The 22,081-nt window shown below is 39.8% G+C and overlaps 1 protein-coding gene and 1 long non-coding RNA gene across 4 annotated transcripts in view; one reads left to right on the top strand and one right to left on the bottom strand.

The window, feature by feature from the left end:
* Window positions 1-15,873, bottom strand: part of HECTD2 (HECT domain E3 ubiquitin protein ligase 2) — a 64,014-nt gene extending 48,141 nt beyond the window's left edge. For all 3 annotated transcript variants that reach the window (XR_010381954.1, XM_031460743.2, XM_064488216.1), the window contains exons 1-2: window positions 15,685-15,873; window positions 1,577-1,706 (exon numbers count right to left, since the gene is read on the bottom strand). Coding sequence is in view for 2 of the 3 variants with exons in the window: in XM_031460743.2 (XP_031316603.2) it covers window positions 1,577-1,706; window positions 15,685-15,834 (280 nt within the window). In the remaining variant the exon portion in view is untranslated. The remainder of the gene's footprint in view (window positions 1-1,576; window positions 1,707-15,684) is intronic.
* Window positions 15,874-16,084: 211 nt separating this feature from the next.
* On the top strand, window positions 16,085-21,445 carry LOC135321867 (uncharacterized). The gene is made up of 3 exons (XR_010382051.1): window positions 16,085-16,215; window positions 17,574-17,636; window positions 20,901-21,445. It is a non-coding gene; the product is annotated as an uncharacterized LOC135321867 (long non-coding RNA).
* The last annotated feature ends 636 nt before the right edge of the window (window positions 21,446-22,081 follow it).

The following is a 22,081-nucleotide window of genomic DNA, read 5'->3' as shown; positions in this document are numbered from 1 at the left end:
TCTACCTATTATTAACTTGCATTTTTCATTTTACAGTGTATTGTGAGCATTTCTCCTAGACGATTTATATACATGTCACATTTCTCTTAATAGAGGCATGGTATTTACAATACGGATTACCATAATTTAGTCAACCAATTCATTTAGACTCCTTCAAACACCACTATTATAAACAATGTACATTCTCTCCATATGTCTTTGAACATATGCTATTTCCTTAGAATAAATTCCTAGAAATGGAATACTGGGTCAGTGAGTATATGAACATTTAAAAATTTGAATATGTGTCAATAATTTGATCTCCAGAAAAGCTGTATCAACTTCCAAGCCCTCCACTCATAAAAGTGCCAATTTTCACACTCCTTAGACAACGCCACAGATACACATCCCTCCATTCTCTGCAACTGAGTAGGGAAATGTTAGCTCCTTCTTTTAATTTGTATTTCCTTTAATACTAGTAAGATTGAGCATCCTTTCACAGGTGTATTAATTGTTCATATTTCCTTTTTTGATTGGTCTGTTCAGATCCTTTGCCCTTTTTTTCTACTGGAATGTTCATTTTCCTGATTTGTTAATGATCTCTATAATTCAAGGATTTTGTTTTTCACCCACTATGACAACTTACTTTATGACTTTTAAAAAAATCCTATAGAAGTTTTAAATTATCTTATGTCTTCAAACTTAGCAATTTTTGGTTTTATGGCTGTTGGCATTATCATTACAAGAATTTTAGTACGAAAAAATTTCCTGTTTTCTTCTAGTACTTTTGTAGTTTAAAAAAATCTAAATCTAAAGTTACTATTTTCAATAGGTTGGCTAGGCGGCCTAATCAATTTTTTGAATAGTACCATGTATATGGTATTATACACATATGTTTTACTCATCCATTTCCATCTGTTTGGCTATCTTGGTGGCGGTGTGATCATCAGTATAGCTTTGTAATACATGGTACTACAGGGAATAGTCTCCCTCATCACTTTTTCTTACATCATCTCATTTATTCTTATACATCAAACAGAGCAACATTTTCTTAAGTTTCCCCCAGAACACTGTTGAAAAATTCATTAAATGTTAGAGAGTAAACTAGGTTTATCTGACATCTCTATGATAGTTAAGTTTTTCCCCCTCAAACCATCTTTTTAAGCCTTTGATAAAGTTGTATAATTTTCTTCATACAAGTATTACTCATTTTCTCTTAGGCTTATTTCTAAACATTTCATATATTTTCCATCAAGTCTTTCAACTGATTACTGCTCAAATAAAGGAAATCTATTGAATTTTTGCATGTTTATATTGTGCAAGGCTCGCTAGCCAAACTTTCTTACTCATTAGCTTTGTATTTTATTCTCTTACTCTGGGTAACAATTACCTAAAAGTAATGATTCTGCTCCTTTCTGTAAATATTTATAGAACTTACTTCTTTTTCTTACTGTATTAACTAACGAGACCTACCAGAACAATGCTGAATTATTAAAATCTACTCTTTTAACTGTTTGATAATATACTTTCAGCCAAGATATATATATGTATACTTTTAATAACTGTAATTACATTTTTAAATTTATAAATATTTTACCATTCTTGATGTTAGGGAAAACAAGATGTGTAGGTGAACTTCTGTTTTCAGCGGCTTCTTTCTTCTGATTAACAGTTGAAACAAAACTGCTGAAAGTAGAAATTTGGCCTTTTGATCCTCTGTCCAAACCCTAAAAACAGAAAAGTTAACACTGCAGCGTAATCCCTGATAGCTGTATTTAACTTATTGTATTGCAAAAATGATAAGCACTTATAAAAGAGATTTTAATTTGATGATAGATACATGACTGATAAAATGCGTATCTAATACTGACTTACCTTTTCTAGGACCAAACTGTTTTAAATATGAAATGAAAATAGTCATACCATCTAACTGCTCACAAATCGATACAGTTTGGAAATGGGGATAAGAACAGCCCCTTCCCCACAGGGTTACTGTGAGGCTTAACTGAGATAATGCCTGTAAAACAATCAGCACAGCTCTTTGTCCACACTACACGCTCCATTCATGTTAACTGCTATTTTAACTTGGTATTAGGTAACACTATTTTTGTGACCTCCACAAATAATTTTTTCAATAGTTAACATGCATGTGATACTTCACAGGTTGATTCATTGAAGGTTTTCTTGTCTTTTGATGCAACTTTAAAAAGGTAAAAAGGTAAACCCTTTAGAGTTCATTTCTCTCTAAGCACATGATTAGACTTTGGGTGTAGTGGGATTTTAAAAAGAAGTGCTAGGCACAAAAGTGCAAATAACAGAGCAATCTTCCTATAGCATAGAATCTATCCATTAATGTACTTTCCACAAAATAACAACTATAAAATTCATAATGTATAATTAATCTGCACTTTGTAATTATAAATAAAATCACATTACCAGTGCAATATTTAGCTGTAAAACTACTTTGGGGCTTATTCTCAGCTCTTCCCTACTTACACTGTGTTCCAGCCTCCAGATGCTTAATAGAAATATAGTAGTTAACTTCTTCCCTAACATTCACTGCTTTACTCTAAAGGTACATAATTTCTTTGCTTTCACAGTAGTTTCTTTTTCATGTCCTCCTTCTTCATTCAGCAGAATGATTTCTATTTACCTTTTTAGAATCAGCTCAGATGCCATGTAGCAAAAACATTTACACTCACCCAGTCTTCACTCTCCCACATTCCCCACTCTCTTACAGGTAAGTGGAGCCACTTGATTTATTCTGATAGGCCACAAGTAGATGTGATGTCTGTCATTTGTGGACCAGAAAGTACTAATGCGTTTCAGGCTGGTGGGAAAATCTCCAGCTCCTCTCTCTTTTCCTCCACTATGACAACTGTCAAGGCTACAAACTGAAATGTTAGTGCGTCCACCAGCTTGGGTCCCTGAGTGACTATGTGGAGCAGAGTCACAGCTGACTGACATCAGATTACACTGTAGCAATAAATAAACCTTTACAATTTTCAAACACTGAAACTTGGGGCTACTTTGTAAATGCAGAATAACCCATTCCATAATAACTCCCCAGCAAAGCTTTTTCTGGTGGTCACCTTTTCGACAAAAATCACTCTTATTCATGCTTGTGATTTACTTAAATTATCCCACAGAAATTATCATTGTTCTCACACTAGACCTTCATGCTGGACTAGAAATTTCTTATTCATCACAGAGCTTGACATCCAGTGAATCTTATGCATAGATCCTACACTTTTGGGTAAATTGATTATGTTTTTCTTTTTAAGAGAAAATAACCCACAAAAAATTTTTTCAGATACTGTACATATAGAATTTAAAAGCTTCTGGACTTAAGAGAGTTTGAGAAGCTAGTTATTTAACTCCTTTATTTCACAGATAGAAAAAGTGGAATTGAGACCTACAGTCATTCAGCTAACAAGTGACAAAGAGGTGACAGGCACTGAATGAGAACTTGAGGAAGACTTCCATAAGGAAAGTCCATGTGTGCAATTGTGTGTGTGACATCTTTGGCCACTCATAGAATCTGTTGTCGTTTTTGTTTGCTTTATTTGTTTTTGCTTGCTTCTTGGCTAGATTTAGGTTCAGTGAAGTCTGAGTCAGTATTTGTGTGTTAGGATTAGCCTACATGATCCAGTCTATGCAAGTTAAACATACGGCCTAACTGAAATAAAGCAGTCGTCTAGTGGATGCAGAATATGAATCTGAAGTGTTGGAATCACAGATAATACCCTCTAGGGTCTTGTACAGAGCCCATGGCACAATGCGTACTCTACAAATGATTATTTCTGTGGTAACAACACACTAAAATATGTATTAAGTATTTGATATATGCCTACTACTTTATTAGGTGCTTTAACACAACATTCCTATGACTTGTGTATTTATACCCCATTTTACAAATGAGGTTACTAAAGTACCATGCCCAAGTTCACAGAGCTGGTAGGTGAGAATTCAAACGCTAGTATGAACGACTTTCATGTCTGCAATCTCAACCCACTACAGCTCAGAGTCTCTGCTACAGTAACTATCACTTATTAAGGGTTTATCATGTGATAGGAAATGTGTTACACGGATCAGCCTGTTTTCAAAACAGCCCTTGTGGCTGATATTATCTTCTGTACTTGTATAAATATACGCTGAATGACATTTCCTAGCTTTAGGAGCAATTCACCTAACCAGAGAAAATTAATGTAAGCAGAAAAACTAAGTGTACTTTTGAGAAACTTTTGATGTCCCAGCAATCTGGGAAAGACTCAATCTTTTATTTTCCTGCCCCTTTCCCTAACCCTTCTCAATTAAAGGAGATCCTGAAGAACATTCTTAGTTCACTTGTGGAATCTTCAAATAACAAAACAAAACAAAACAACAACAAAAACCAAGCCACTGATTCAATCAACAATGCCATTTAACCCACCAGTTCTAAATCCCAGTGTTGCTCAGTAACAGAACTTTGTTAACATGGCTGTAAATATCTACAATAACTTAATGTATCAAGGGCTTTTTCCATTGGTAACTGTCATTGATGGTATCTAAGCCTGAGCAACAATAGGACTTAGCAATCAGTGTAGCTGGAATATAGAATCAGAGAGGGAGAATGGCCCCATAAGATGAGACTGGACAAGTAGGCAACGATGGTGTCATGAAGCCTTCAGGTGAGGGGGTATAGACTCCATCCTGGAAGGGCACAGGGACAAGTCAAGGAGGACTGTAATCAGGAAGTGACATGATCATATCTGTATCTTAGAAAAATCACTCTGTCAGCAGTATGGGGACAAATGGGAAGGGAGTAATACTAGAAGCTACACCAGGCCTTTGGGGAGAAATGAAGTCTGAACTGAGTCATTAAAGGAAATGAAGACAACTGGCAGCCTGGGCCAAAGGAAGACAGAAGGGTAACAGCTCTTTCAGGTCCAAACATGAGGCATAATGAGAACTAGAGCCCCCTCCCGTAAGTGGCAAAATAAATGAAATGAAAAGGTCAAATGGTTTCTTTCAAATTTCAGGAGAAGAGACACACTTTGACACCTCATCACGAAGGAGAGGACATATGATTAAAGAATACATAAAAACTTGAAGAAAATTGTCAGCTGGGTTATATAAACATATGATTTGTGAGTGACTAGAAGAGGAACCAATGGTCACTAGGCAAAAGCATGGTTCTCATGCCAAGATAACGTAATTTTTCCAACTGACAGGGATACCGTTATGCTGCTGTTATGTGGCAACTGTTACACAAAACTAATGTAAGGCTAGAACCACAGGAAACATTGGCATATGTGATATGAGCTGACAAAGAAGATTTAGAATGAATGACCAAAAAAGCTGAGAAACCCGAGAAGGTAATTTATTAAAAATTAAGGAAGCAAAAGTTTCAAGGAAAAAAGTAGTCAACAATCTTGAATGATGAAGAGTGATTAGGTCTAAAACGTGCTACTAGAATGAGCAGCTATGAAATCTTGGGGACAAAGGAGATGACAGATTCAGGGAGTACTGGTGGCAGAAACTATGAAATGAGTTGGTAAATGAATAGGAAGTCAGGAAATGAAAACAATGAACACCAACTGCTCTGACTGCTCCCTCCAGAAGCTTACAGAAGGGGAGAAAGGCCAGTGGCTGGAAGGGTACAAAGATTTGAAGGAACATACAGTGAGCAGTGATCATGGTAGCCAAATTCAACGTTCACTTCTGTGGTCCCCAGAGCATTACTGCCTCTCTCTGTGTAGGAATAGCCATGGACTGGAGCAGAGATAGGCACTCAACCAAAAGGCAGCCATCTGTAGGCTGGGTGGCCACACATTAGCTGGCCTGGCATAAAGGGCACTGATGCTTCCTAGAATGTCAATCAGAGGAGAGCTTTCCAGATTTTAGATGGAGGGATATGGAAATGAGTGACCAGCCAAGAGTGAGAGAGCAGCAGAGGCACAGACAGCAGCCAGTCTCTGTTCCTGTTTGCCTTCTGGTTCCATCTATGTATATCATTTCAATAATTCCCCCTTTTCCAAAAGGAGGCACGGATGGCCTGATTTTCTGCTCCTTGTAGTTAAAAAAGCTTAAACAACATGAAAAAAAAAATCCTCGTCTAGTACAGACATCTTGCTTGTAAGATTAACTACACCCTTGATACTTTATACTTGAGACGACGTGAAATTAATCATGGACAATTTCACAGGTTGACAGTGCACTACAGATCAATAAAAGCAAACCTTCAAAAGAGCAGTTGCCCCGCATAAGAGCAATCTTATCTGTAACCTAACAATTTCATGAAAACGCAGGCACGTTGTGTGAGGGTAAACTGATTAACTAAAAACCAGAGAATCAAGAAGCTGAGTATTAATAGGACCTCAAACGTCAGCCTAAATTAAAGGTTAGGGAACATTGCAAGTCTTCTAAGGATTGGATCTACCACAGTTATTACATCTGGTTCCCTGAGGAGCTTCAGAAATGTTATCTATGAGACCTACCAAACGAGAACACTAGAGACGACACCCTGGAACACGGCCAGCCTACAGACAGTGGGCTGCATGTGTGAAAGAATAGATAGTAGCAGGAAACCCAACCAGCTGTTGCAGAAGAACAGCACAAATAGGGAACACGGGAAAAACACTAAGATACACTGAGGAAAAAACTCAAAATACTTACACCTGGCATAATAAATAATAGACTTGACTCTCTCTCTAGGCAGAGGCTGACCATGAATGAGTTTAACAAACAGGCGAAAAATTTTATGTCATAGTTACAAAGCTAATCAAAGATCGTATTTCACAAGTACCTAACATGGATCTCAGTGGTCTGACTATATAATCACACAGATTATATGTAAGATTATAATATAATTTCAAAAATTAATAGACAAATACATAGAATACCTGTTTTGCTCTGTTAACATATAATTCAATATTGTCAACCTTATTAATACATGAGTTCTTACTTTCAAGATTTACTGAATAACAGACTACATTTGAACTAAATTTCTGATTTACCTTATTTTTCTATCAGAAGCCAATAAGAAGGATATTCATGGCTTTTGGTGATAGTTTTTGTATTGAATATCAAGTTTTATTACATTCAAAATTCTGATAAAATTTACTATGCTCATCCTCTATCTCCCAAAAGCTGCCTTAGAAGATAAAACATTTTTGTTCACATTCCAAACCAATCTTTGATAAAAGAATAATTGCTGGCTCTGTTCCATCATGAAACGCTTTTTAAAGCCATAATATCTCACTATATTAGAGTCTCTGAAGTAAAACATTTTAAATTAAATTTCTATGTTTACAAAATTCATTATTCATAACATATTTTAAACTAATAGCTTTGCAAACAAGCTGGAAATGCTAACATTTTAAACCATATCAAGGGAAAATTAATGTTGGATTCTAGCTATCTATTTAGATAGGTCAGACTGGCAGAAGTTTTGTTTACTGTAGAGACAACACACTACAAATGCATAGGTAGACAGATTCTACATGGAGCTCTTTGGTTTGGTCAGCAATGCAAAGTTATCACAAGGGATCCAGTCACCAGGATATGTTAAATTGTGTTCAGAATCTTCTATTTGAGAAGAGATGGACATAACGTATTTCAGAAAATGCTCCTTACAATAAATGACCGAGTAGTCAAAAATAACACTTGGCTAGTTGGAAAATTCACTTACGTAGAATGCTTGTGGTCAATAATGCCCAATGAAAAGCATTAATGGTAACAGAACAAAGAAAATTCTAGACGCATTAGCGTAGTAGTTCTCAAACTTTCTGATTTCAGGATCTCTTTACACTCTTAAAAATTATTGTATATATATACTAATTCCTTTCAAAATAACAATAAATCCATTTATGGACATTAGCTATATTTTCCCAAACAAACAAAAATCAGTGAGAAGAGTGCCATGGTTTACATTCTGCAAATCTATTTTTAACACCTGGTTTTATAGAAGACAGCTGGATTCTTATATCTGTTTCTGCGTTCAATTTGTTGAAACATCATGTATCGCATAGCCTCTAGAAAACTACACTGTACAACTCAGGAGAGAATGATCGAGAACAAAACAAGTAACATCCTAGTGTCATTACAAAAGTAGTTTTGATCTCACAGACCTCTAAAAGGGTGTTGAGGACTACACTTTGAGGACTGCTGCAATAGGAATAAACAGTAATTAGAACTAGGAATGAATCTAAGAAATCTTGGGAGAATAAGGAGATAACATGCAAAGCTGCACTAACACAGCCATTTACACCTGCGGCTATCGAGCACTTGAAATGTACCACTAAGTGTAAAATGCACCGTTTTCAAATACTTAGCATAAAAAAGAGGTAAAATATCTCTTTACATGGCTATATTGATTAAATGTTGAAATGTTAAGTTTCTGGTTCTATTGGATTAATTAAAATACATTAGTAAAATTTATTTCACTTCTTTATGTTTATTCTTTTTAATGTGGCTATAAGAAAATTTTAAATTACATAAGTGATTCATATTCTTTCTACTGGACAGAGCTGATCAAGATAGAAGAAAACATACTTTTCTAAACAAGACCCAATCCAACATACAATCTTAGGAAGCAGGACAGAATTATTATTCTGATTCATCATTCTGGAAGGGAAAGAGCTGATGGCAAGGTAACAAATTTAAATATGGTATAAAACATAGACAAAGAATGAAAGATGTCAGAAGGAATAAAAACTGAGTTTCTTGCTTTGGTAATTTCGGATATTTATACAGGAACAATGGCAAACTGCATACTTTTGGCCTCAGTGAAATTTATTTTTCAGCCCAAAGATGGATACTTCAGTAATACATCAGGTGCTCCTAATAAAAAGCATGTATTCTTCAGACTTGATGAGTCCAAGGACTGACTACCTATGATGCATAGAAAAACTGCTTTACAAACGAGTGGGTGGTTTCCTGAGATTTGAGTAAAGGTTGTTGTGTCAAAAGACTGGTGAACAAATGTACATTTACATATTTTAAGTTAAAATAAAAAGCATTTAAGATACTTTGCTTTCCCCAACTTTTAAAATAAATTGACCTATCGGTTAGGGCCACACCAGATGAGATGCCTCAACTGTATTTAGAGTCTATAAAGGAGACTATTTTAGGCCCTGCTACTGGGTAAAGATACTTTGTTTTTCTTTTTTGTATGTTTTTTCACAGTTCCCTATTTGGGTGCTGGGTTATAAAATCAGTGCTCTACATCCTTCAAGATGTGGAAAGTTGGCTACTTTCAAAGTGTGAACCTCCCTCTCAAACTAAATAGCACCCGCCCAAGTGGAACTGCTTTCTTTACGTGAGATAAAGCCCATCTTTCAAAGGAGACTAGGAAGAGTGGATCCTGAAAGAAAATTTTAACACTGGAAAAGTCACAAATGTAATCAATCTCATAGAAAGCTGAAAACGAACCCTACTTAATATAAAGGAAATGTTAGTACTGAAACTCAGAAACTTCAGTGTTCACTTAGCAGGAAGGCAAGGTGGCTTGGGAGATTTTATTCACTTATTTTACAACATGGGAAAAAAAGAAATTGCAGCAACAGATACCCTTATACAATAATATATTATTTTTAAAGTGTGTGATTTGATGTAGTCACAATTCTCAATCAATTTATTGTTCTTTACTAAAATATCTGGATCAAAACCAAGCTGATTTGAAATATAGCTTTCTTTGATGTCTAGGTTCAAACTTCAGAGTGACTTTTCAATTAAGCTGAATTAGTAAAATTCCAGTAATTTCTACTTTTAAAAGGCACATTCATTTATTATAATTATCTACCCCCCCAAATGTGTTTTGACTACTTACTAAATTGTCACCAAGTTACAAATACCAACTTAGGAACAACTAGTTATTCACATAAAGCTTGGCAGTCATTTTTGCAGTGCAAGGAGGGATCCTTACAATATGAGAAAAAGTGGAAAAATCCAATCTTTCCAGAGCTTTCTCAACTCCACCCACTTCCTCATTCATCTTCTGTTGATCATCTTTTACTCTTGCTTCCTCAATTCTAACTAAATACAAGCAAGTTAATTTCCAAACACTATGTCAAAATAAGCTGCTATATTGGAACACTAGCAGTACCCCTTTCTGAAGCGCTTTCTTTTCCTCTTCAAAAAGAAATGCATATGAACCCAGGCATATCCCAGGCCTGAAGAGTTCAGAAAGCACATGACATCCCTTAATTCATAGGGCATGTGTGTGTGTGTGTGTGTGTACGTGGTGAGGGAAGAGGAGCGAGATGGGTTGATAAAGGTGTATCTATAGAGATTGAGGCTTGATATAGAAGGTTGTAAAGGAAAGTACCAAAGCCACAGGACAGGAGTGGAAAGAGCTGGCTGGCTTGAGTGCTTACTTTGTCAAGGCTCTTTCTTAAATACTTTGTGTGTGTTAATTAATTTAGTCTTCTGATCTACCCTATGAGGTAGGTTCTATTACTATTTTCCCCATTTTATAGAAACAGAGCCACAAATAGCAAGGCAGTATCACACTGGACACTCTGGGAGGGTCTCTGGTTCACAACCTACAATGACCATTTTTCTTCAATTGTTAAATACAGTAAAATTATTTGTGTCCTAACATTCTGAATTAATTATGAATGGGAAAATAAGCATGCAACTACAATATGGCTTTGCAGTTAAAAAAAAAAAGTTGACAGACAACTTTACAACTCACTCAAAGTCAGACACCCCGGTTATGTATTTATATAGCTACAGCCCTCACGTTTTGTGTCTTAAGACTCTGATCATTTTTCTTTTGTGAGACTGTTTTATCTTATATAGAATTTCATGATAATTCATACCATAATTAAAACTGATATCATCAGATATCCTAGAACACATCTTTCTCTCCCATAATAGTTCTATCTCTGGTAACAAAGTTTTGAACAAACTATCACTGGACCACATCCTCTTTTCTAAAAGAAGAAATCTTGCCATAGGTGCAGGTTCTTTGAACCACCTGACTCCTGGCCACAGATACAGGGTATAGGGGATAAGGGAAAGAACACAGGTTTTTGAGACAGAAAAGTCTCAATCTGAAACCAAGCTCTGCCCCTGAACAGCCATTTCAGCCTTTGGCAAGGTACACCACACGTAACCTCACACTCAGACTCCTGTCTGTGAATTGGGGACAGTATCTTCCTCACAGTCACAACCATTAGGTGACTCTGGTTACACTAACTGACTAGATGAGAGATACACGGAAGATGCTTAGCACAGAGTAGGTACTCAAAGAGTAGCAGTTACTTGTATTATTTATATATATTACACATATGCATATGTGATGTATTTTTGTAATATCTATGGTTTATTAAATTGCTTAGAACCCTTCACCACCATAGCCTTCAGTCTTTCCCATTTCATCTCTTTTTTAGAACATCATGGACAAAGGGCACAAGATTTTCCAAAAATAAGGTTGTTCCAAACACCGAGACAGGCAGGCTTTATCTAAGGTCACACACACATATGTTTATTTGGAATGCTGTTGGCTGGACGGCCTTTTTATGTAAATGTTCTTCTCTGAGAGAACTTGTCTGGAAACATTAGAATCCTTTTTCTTCAATTTCTTTCTCTCTCATCCCTGTTCTCTAGGTAGGCTCCACTCCATGTGAGTTCTTCCATCCCTTACACCCTTCACGTGGCCACCACCCTAGTGGCTGCACCATCATCTCAGACATGAACTACAAAGCCCCTTCCGTGACCCCTTTCTCCTCCCTCCTCCAGTCTAACTACCTCTAACCACGACCACTGATTTCATGATGCCACCACTGATTTCATTATGCCATTCCTCTATTTAAGAACTCCAAAGGTTTCCCTGCTAAGCACAGAAAAAAATGTCCCAACTTCCCTGCTTAGTGATCTGGTCCAGCGCCCATGCAATCTTACTCACCTCCCACAAACTGCCAGCAGGCTTCCACTGGGCTTGCAGTGTTACCCCCTAATTCTCCCCTTTAAGTCTTGCTCATGTTGTTTTCCCCATTGGATTATTTTTCCCACTTGCTTCTGCCCATCCAAATCCCATCACCCTTCAATGGCCAGCCAGCTTAAATAATTGCCTTTACTTTCAGGCTTTTCTTCCCAGTTCTGCACACACTGATTTCCCTTCTCTGATCTCCCGTAGTGCAAATTGTTTCTACGGCACATGGTGGCTCTTACACATTGTTTTGCTTTGTTGAGTTTTTATGTGTTAGCCCTGCCTACCCTGAGGTAGGAATCTTTTTTTTTTTTTGAAACTTGTCTTTGTGTTTTCTGTAGCATCTAGTCCCAAGGTAAACATAATAGATGTTCAATAACGGGCAGTTACATTTTGGCCCAGCGGTTCCAGTGAGTCCACTTCTACATCCTTTAGGCACACAACGTATACAAACATCTCATTCTTGTAACCGACTTCCTATCAAATTCTCTCCACACGTCAAACCCTTTACCCTCACAGTCCACCTACCTGACAAGTCTCTTGGCCTTCACTGTGGGCAAAACTGACTTCCTCTGTTTCCCTTCACCTCCCTGCCCTGAGCAAAGTCTCTTTCTGGAATCCACTCGCTTCCTTGCTACCCTGTCCCACGGAGAACCACCCTTTCTCTTCTCACCCGATTTAAATGTTGAAGAAGACAAACTCACCTTCACTTATCACTATTATTTCTGCTCCCCCTTTGACCGTTTCTCCTTCCCCATTCACCAATTTTTTCTAACTTCTAACTTCTCTATTACATCAGCAACTACTGTATAATATTCTCCTCCAGTCCACTCTGTCAATGTCAGTAAATGTTCACATTAGCCCTTACCCACCTCAGCTCTGGTTTAACTGGCCTTCATTTGGGCCTCGGCAATGATGGCTTTAAAAGTTCCCCAGGTGATTCCATGGTGCATCGGAGGCTGAGAACTGATGTGCTCAGGTGAGATCTGGGAATCAGGGCTTTAACATGCTACCAAGGTAACTCGGTGCTCAGTCAGGTTTGAGACCATTGTGTTAGGCACTTCTCAGCTAGCATGGACTTCCTGCACACTTAGATGGTCTCAGGATCAATCACTTTAGGGCACCCTGCACCCTCAATCCCACCTCTGCACCTTTCTTTAAACTTCCAGGATACAGTCCCAACTCTTTAGGCTTAATAAAGGTCATCATAACCTGCCTTCTACTTATTTCAGGGAGTTGTCACTCTAAATTATTTCCAACTTTCATAAAAATGTGATACAATGATTTTTGGGAAAAGCTAGTACTGTAGGGCTACATTAATTGAGTCATAAACTCAATCTACATAGACAGAGGTGTTAACCTGGGGCAAAAAGGAAAGATCACTAAAATGGCTCAAAGAAAGAAGTTACTGATGGCAGTCAGGTTCCTCAGCAAACCTCCAGAAGCTCTGTTTAATCCACATGGAGGCTGGAAAACCACCAACAGGCCACAAGCTATCTCTCCCTGCCCCCACACCAGGGCCTTCCACACCTACTGGGGAACTCAGAAGTCATCCCAGTCCCTGGCTTCCTCGCCCTCTGGAGGACCAAGCACAGATTTTCTTGACTAAGGCTTTTCACTGCTATACCTCAGCATCCCAGCTCTAGAAATCTCTCTTTGACAGATACATACACATACACACACACACCATCATCATCATCAGTAAATTCCTCATTTTCCCCTTGCTCTTCTGACTCCTGCTACAAAATCTGAGAAAAAATCCTTTTGTCTCCTGTCATGACTCAAAATATCGGTCCTAATTACAAACCTCTGTCAATTCAAAGAAGACCCTTAAACTGTGAATGTCAGTAAAAAAAACAAAAACAAAAACAAAACAACAAAAAAACTCTGTCATTAAAAAAAAAAAAAAGAAGCTACCCACCCTGCCTGTAAGGTACCAGAAATTGCCTTCAGAATCTCAAGTTTTTCTATTCATCCTTATCCTCTTCTAATTAAACCTGTATCTTTGCAAGGTTTTATTCAAGATTTTTTGAAACTTCCTGAACTCTATTCTTCTATTTGACTAGCAGTACAAGTCCATAATCCTTTGATCACACTTCCAAAATCCTAGAAGCTCTTAAAACTGTAAAGTTTTCATACTTCATTTGGTGACAAAACATGTACCTGACCTGAACTCTTACAATCCAACCTGAGCTGAACTGATATGAAGCTACTGATAAGACTTTACCTCATTCAGCTTGAACACACACACATTCCATTGCAGACACATTTCTAAAAACCCGGAAAACTCTGAATTTCAAAGCCCCAAAGGTTTCAGATGACAGTCTGTAGACCTGTGCCCACACTGCATCAATTTCTCCAAGTTTTTATCTCAAGTCTTCAATTTTTCAGTTACACGAAGATAAAGAAGTTTTTTTGGGTGGGGGCATGCTTACTTGAGGACTTGATCCATTCACATAACTGTTCCTGTAAGTGTATACGCATTCATTGTTTTAAACAACTAACTTAGAAATGAACTGCTGAGAAACACTGCCTATTTGCCAGTTAAGAACTTCCCAGATAAGCTCTGAAAGCCTAGGATACCAAAAGCAGAAACTGGGTCTACAAGCAGTTGGCTGACAAATTCCTTCAAAGCATTTCCCAAAGTAATTCCTACCTGCAACTCCAATTTACCAATCAACTGTAGTCATTTTCTAAAGTGTCATTTTATCACTGTCCACGCTCTGCTGTGTGAATTCTAACAATTTCCAGTTATCACGGTCATCAGACATTAAAAAAAAAAAAAAACCTACCGAATCAAAACACCATTCCTATAACGCTTTAGTGAGCTATTTTAGTAAGTTCTTAGTCATTTAAGAGGGAGGTTTTAAGAAATGAACTGCAAGCAGGAAGAAAGAAAATATATCATGTTCTCTAAACTTTTACTATTTTGTCACGCAAGGCTGCATGACAGGTCCGGGTCTTTAAATGTACTAAAGTTTCAAGAAGTACTTAAATATGATGTCAAATAAAAATCTCAAAAATCAGAGGTTAATTTTGTGTGTGTGTTCCAAAGTAAACAGTCATAACCACCAGTAAAAATAGGGAAGGGGGGCTGGCCCATTACATCATCTGGCAATATGTAGTTTGAAGCCTGAGAGTGCTCTCCAAATAATCCTTAAGAAAATCCAGCTGGGAAATCATCTCCGTGAAGCTCAGATCACTTGAGTTTCAATAAAAGGTTAAAAAAGCTTCCCCACCTTACGTCACACATCTGTATCATATGAAATATAAAACCATCACCCAGGCATCTACCTCCCACTACCCTGACAGCAACGAAAAGGTCACAATTAGGTGGAAACTCGCCGTGGAGCCCGTTCAATCTGAAGGGGGAAGGGAAAGAAAAGCGAAGAAAGGGGGGAAATTTTCGCTCCCCCGAGCCAGACAGGCAGCTCAGTGGAAAACCCACTCCCGCCTGCCTGACACCTTATCCTCAACCGACAGATGATGCCCACTCCAAGATGCTGGTGATTTCCCTAGAGAAAGTGAGGGACCCTCAACCAGAAAATAACCGAAAAGAGCTAGCGGACCCAGCCACCCCGACATTTCCCGAGGGTGGAAGGTGCAGCTCGCGAAGTAACCGCGGCTGCCCACGAGGCTCAACTCTTTGATTTCAGCCCGAAGAAGGGCCCGGGCGCTCTCCCCGGGCGGGTCCCGGCGTCCCGGGAGGAGACGCGCGTCCCCGGGCGCCCCTCGGCCCCCTCCCGACCCGCCGTCGGGGCGCCCCGCGGCCCCCGCCCGGCACCTACCGCAGTCGCACCGGCGCCCGCCGACACGATGGGCGGCAGCTTCTCGCGCTCCGGCTCCTTCCCTTTCTTCTCCTCGGGCGCGGCGGCAGCCGCGGCCGCCGCCACCGCCGGCGGCGCGGCAGGCGAGGGCACCCGTTCCGCCTCACTCATGTCGGGCCGGGCGGCGGGAACGCGAGGCGGCGGCAGCGGCGGCGGCGGCGGCGGCGGCGGCGGCCGGGCTGAAGCTGAAGCTCGCGCTGCTGCCGCCGCGGCCGCGAGAGGGCTCTGGGCCGCCGCGTCCAACTGCTGCCGCCGCCGCTCCGCCCCCGCCCGGGCCGGGCGCGCGCCCGGATGCCCCGCCCCCGCCCCCGCGCGCGCCCGGCGGGCTCTTCGCCTCGGCCGCCCCCGCCCAGCTCCCGGCTCGGCTCGCGGGTGGCGGGTCCGGGACGCCGGCCGCGGCCGCCCTCGCCCACCCCGGGGACCCGGAGAGTAGGCACTGCCGCCGCCGGGCCGCCATGTTGTTTGCGGACCTTCGCCCGAGATGGCCAGGAGGTCCGGGCTAGGGGGTCGGGACTCGTGGGTGGCAGGCGAGGCCTGCAAAGGGTCGCGCGGGGATAGAGCGTGCCGGAGTGGCGCCTGCGGGGTGGGCCGAGCGCGGCAGCCTCCTCTGTCCCGGCGGCCGTGACGTGGGGCGTCTAGACCCGCGGGGTCTGGGCTGGTGGCCTTTCCCTCCCCGGCGCCTGCAAAGCCGTCGCCTAGGGGCCTCTGCTTGTCCCTGCCACCCCTGCCCGCCCGCCTGCTCCAGGAGAGAGGGCTCGAGCCTGCGCATCCTCAGGAGGCAACCTTCCCTTTTTTGGTTGACGGACCCTTTCTGGATGCCGCGAGCCCCCATCTACCAAGGAAAACCCTGGGAGTGGGGAGGGGGGAGAGACCTCGTGGGCTCCACCTTCCCCACCGCAAGGCCGGACGGCCAGGCCACACTTTCCATTCCTGTTCCTCTCGTCCCCACTTGGACTGCCAAATCCGCCTCTCCCTTACCGTCCCCACGCGCCTACATCTCTCCCTGCATCCCTTTGCTGCCTCCTATCCCTTCCTTATACGTTTCTTTTTATAAGTTACAGATGGACAGACCCAAACTCTGCTGCATAATCCTTAATGTCAGAGCATTAATATGGGTACGAACTTTAAAACTGAGGAGGAAAGCTTTTAATCATGATACTAAACCACCCCCCACCCCCACGACCAAGCCACATAGACAATTTCCTTTCCTTTCCTTTCCGCCCCCTCCTTTTCCTTTTCTCAGTCTACTGGAGCTGCGGAGACACCTGCTGATCTAAGAGAAGGGAGGGAGTAAGAATGCAGTGCGCTGCGTCGGCAGTTAAGAATAGGGAATTTCTCGACATTCAGATCGTCTGATTTGTCGGTTGTGGCTTTGTTATTTTACTTGAAGTTGAGTGAATTTTCAGAACAGGGATATCCAGATCCAAATAAAAGAATCAAAAATATCTCTGAAACACGCTTGGGACGATGTTTGGGTTATCTGTTGTTTTACATAATTCAGTTATTAGCATAACTCAGTACTAGTTAGTTAACAGTGCATGGTGAAATGGGGTTGCATGGTTTTTCAAACCCAGAATTTGTAACAGGCAGATCTGAAGCAAACCACGTAATGAATATGATAATTAGTATTAAAGTTCCAGATGACAAATTCTGATTTTCATTTGTAGAAAGCCTTTCTAGTTTTAATATAGTTGCTATCGTCACCTATTTAAATGTTTATTAGCAAAAGGTATGGCGTAAGTGCCATATAGTCAGCAAAATTCAGTGCTAATTAGCCTTGCCGGGAAATGATGTGTCCATCCGTTACTTTGAAGTCTTCTCATTTCTATTTTTCTTGAATTCTTTTTCAGGATTTTCTTTCCTTCTGAAATACTCATAGGAAGGAACATGCAATTATCTCCTACTTTTAGCAGGTCAGTGTGCTGATCTTTCGATACAGCAACAACTCAAATGTTTTATAGACAGAAAACTTTATTTTAACTACAGTTCAAGATAATCTGTGCTGCCAAGCTAGGTTGATAGAACAAATACTAGGGGAAAACAGTACAATTGGCCCTCCCCATCCATGGGCTCTGCATCCACAGATTGAAACTATTTAAAAAAATTTCCAGGAAGCTCCGTAAGGCAAGACTTGAATTTGCCATGTGCCAACAACTATTTATATAGCATTTGCATTGTATTAGGTATTATAAGTAGTTTAGAGATTATTTAAAGTATATGGGACCATGTGTGTAGGTTATATGCAAATATTACACCATTTTACAAGGGACTTGAGCATTCTCAAATTTTGGTATCCATGGGAGCCCTGGAAACAATCCTCCTTGGATAGGAGGGACAACTGTGTCCCTATTGTTTTCAAATATATTTAGTAATTTGCGATTAAAATGCTTGGCTGAGAAGCCTCTTGAATTGCATGCCTTATGCTTTCTCTTTTCATGTGCGAGACTAAATAAAAGTGGGTCTGTACATGTAGTCACATTCAATAGAACAAAATGTTGAAATACTGGGAAAACAAGGCAAGTCAGAACTTTTAATTTCTGCTACTCTACCAGAATAGATAACCCATTTCTAAACAAATCCGCTGCTGAATTCACCTGGGAATTTCATACAAAAAAATAATTTATCGATGTTTTTTTTCTTCCTGTTAAATATGTTGCTCTTAATGCACCACCCCTTCCCTGCTTGATGCACATGCACTCCAGGATGGGGGTTGGCGGGTGGGAAAGGGGTCACTGGGTAGTTGCAGAGTGACAGCTCCAGGGAAACTCTTGGTCTTGAGAAACAGTCCTAACTGCCACCAACATGCTTCTGAGTGCCCAGGGAGGAGTGAGAGGGTTGTAGAGAAGGACATACAGAGAATGCTGATCATTCTGTACATAGGTGTGGAGAAGATGCTTTTCATCTCTGCCAAGTGTCAGCGAGAAGTGGAAGAGTGATGGCTTACAAGTAAAAACTCTTTAGCCCGAGAACAACTGGGAGTGAGGCAGGAGAAATATTTCACCTTGCTAAGTCCAGATGGCCAACGGGAGCTCATTTTATACCTATGGGGGATAGGAGTTTGGCGGTGGGGTAGGGAAGTTAGAGAACTGGTTATTTCTGTGGAAGAAAAGGAAAGACCAAATTACAAGGTAATGGAAGGTCTAAATTATAGATAACATTGTACTGTGATTATATACAGTGATACTAATCTAGTGAACAATAGCAAAGTAAGTTCTGACAGGTTGGGTGAAAATGGTTTGTAACTAATACCTTAATTATAGAAGGTATGGCTATGAAATTGTGAACTTTTTTTTTTAAAGAAAACATCTTTTTCAGATTTCAACTGAATGTTTTTCTAAAATAGTAAACTTGGGGAAATAAACTTCTTTTAGCCATGTTGACATCGTTAAAAAACGTTCTTAGAACTCTCCTTTAGATTTAATGGCTGTGGCTTTTAAAAATTACTATTTTAAAAAATAGCTTTTCTTTATTGCATAAACAATACATTGTCATTACAGAAAAAGTTAGAAAATTCAGAATAGCAAAATGAAGAAAATAAACTCTGGATCCTACCCAAACTTCAGATAATCACTAAGACCTTGGTCTGTATCTTTACATAATCTCCCATCTATGTATATTTATATATTGATCTATCTGTCTGTACGCGTGCATGCACACACACACAGTGTTTCTTGCTTTGTTTTTGTAAAAATAAAACACCCTGAAATACTGTTTTGAATCTGTGCAGCTCATTCTTGAGAATACCCCCAGTGGTGAGGGAACTCTATCTTTAAAGGATGAATTTGTTAATTGCTCAATGTTATATAGAGCCAAGACTGAGAAATAGTCTGGATGCTCATCAACTTTTGTATTTTGAATCAGACCTCTCTTGAATCTGTTCTTTCTCTGTGGATTCCTGTGGCCATTGACCTAGTCAATCCCTCAACATCTCTAACCCAACTGGTTACTGCTAGCCAACTGGTCTTACCTTCAGTGTTTTACCTGCTCTAATTGCTATCAGAATGACCATTTCAAAATACATAAGTTTTTGTCTGTCCTTTGTTTAACAATACTTCAATAATCTTTCAAAGCAAAACTCTGAAACCCCCAGTGTAACATTCACTTGAATTCTTTATAAAGAAGACTTGTTCTTAACGTCCCAAATAGAATCAATTGTTTCTTTCTTTCTGCTCCCCAAGCATGCTGTACGTAGTGATATTTATACACCTGTCACATCATATCTTAGTTATTTGTTCCCTCAATAGGTCATGGCACAGAGGGGAAGGGCCATGTCGCCTCACTCCTTGGATCCCCATGTGCAGCACACTATCTGGAGTGTGCTGTTGAGAAGGCACTCAGTAAACTCAGAATCAATGAAAATAGGATGTTTTCTTAATGTGGCTTGTGAGGGGCTCTGAAGACCATTCTTAAAGAGGAATGATGAAAATACTTCAGATGATGGGCTGCATTCATTTAGAGGACTTGGTCTGGTTTTGCGTCTTAGAAGTCCTGATCTTCTAGAGCAGTGCTGTCCAATGAGCTTCCTGCAGTGGTGAAAATGTTCTATGTCTGTGCTGTCCTAGGCGTAGCTACTAGCCACAGATGGCTACTGAGTTCTTGAAATGTGACTACTGTGACTGAAGAACTGAATTTTTCATTTTAGTTAACTTTTATTTGAGTAGCCAGATGTGACTGGTGGCTACCATATTGGATGGCACAGCTCCGGAGTCACATCTGAACTTTAAAAGAATACCCCCAAATGAGTGGCATCCTTATCAATGAACTTTAATGTATCTTAACTTCATTCTTTAGAATATATGTAAGCAAACATTTCTGCAGTTATCAGGGCAGGTTTAAATGAGCTCTAAAAGACTAAGCTTAAAAGACTAAATAGCGTTTTTCTTTTGGGGGTGGGGTTCTTTTCTTATACTGTTTTCACAGAAGTTCTCGTTTATAGATGAGACAAACTACATTTGGCTACATCTTCTCTTAGCCCATTGCTATGTTGAAATGACCTCAGTCCAGCACTCTGTAGAAGAAAATGTCAATGGCAATAAAATTGAGATGTCTGTATATGTTTTCAGGTGGGTTTTAGGTGTCCTCTTTAGACGTTTCCAAAGGAGTATCACTATCTGGGTACATATATTTATACCTCTTCTAAATCTTAATCCCAATTTTAATTTATTTTCCACTCACAGGAGACAAACAACAACAACAACAAAACAGCAAATGGCACAATAAAAGCATCCCATGCACAGTAAACCTATTTCAAATTTTCACGAGTCTATGTTAAAAGAAACTGTTTTCTAAGGTTGCTGAAGACATCAAAACGAGTCCGAATGGCAGACACTGTTACTCATTTTTTCCTTTTGTCTTGCTAGCAGAACCCTGATTTAACTTGTGATGGCAATAGGCCCAGTTAAGAGTGGTTTCTTTTCTGAACTTCCTTGCAACTAGAGGCGGCCATGCCACATAATTCTGACCAATGAGGTGTAAGCTGAATGTTTTAGGGAAAGTTTTTGCTACTTCTGTCCTGTCTGAAGCAAGGATATGATGAGTGGATATGGTGCTACAATCTTGTAACAGTCAGCTGCAAGCATGAGGATGAATATCAGGACAGTGCAGTGGAAAGACAGAAGGAATCTAGAACATTCCTGAAATTGGGGAAATGATACACCAGCTTGGACTATGTCTGAATTTCTTGTTTCGTGACACAAATAAATTCCTCTCTTGTTTAAATCCATATTAATTGATTTTTCTGTCATTTGCAGCCAAACATTTCTGTAACACACAACATGCACGTGCACACACACAAATCCACATGTTTTTTCTTAGTTGATCCCAAACTAGTAAATTGGTTGACTTTCTACTAGTTTAACCCATTGTTTCAGTTATAAAGACACAACCCTAATCAAGTAAAATGCCTCATCTTAATTCTAATGTTTTCAGAAATTGCAGTAACCCTTGTAAAAGCATAAACTTTATTCTTTAGAATTAGAAAAGATACCTCTATATTCCAACACCAGGTATTGGAAAGAGTTAAGTTAGGAGTTGTGAATATTGGCTTTCAGTTCTGGTACTTCCAGTTTTTAACCAATTGTGTGGCCTTGGCAAGATCAGTCTGCCTTTGAGTTAGTTTCCTGATCCTTACATGGGTGTTGTAAAGCAAAATGAGAAAACATACTAAAGTGCCTTTTGAATTACGATGCATTTTAATAAATTTAACTTAATGAGCTCTTACAGGGCACCGCAGACTCTGCAATCTATTTTCCAAGGATTGGTTCATGTATTCTTTTTTAAAAAAAATTTTTTATTGTTAAAAAAACATTAAAACTTCATCAAATAAGAGAAGATTGTAAGATGAACCCCATATTCCTAT

The sequence above is a fragment of the Camelus dromedarius genome, chromosome 8 (assembly GCF_036321535.1).
Source record: "Camelus dromedarius isolate mCamDro1 chromosome 8, mCamDro1.pat, whole genome shotgun sequence".
NCBI lineage: Eukaryota > Metazoa > Chordata > Mammalia > Artiodactyla > Camelidae > Camelus > Camelus dromedarius.
This window is presented reverse-complemented; position numbering and strand designations above follow the sequence as displayed.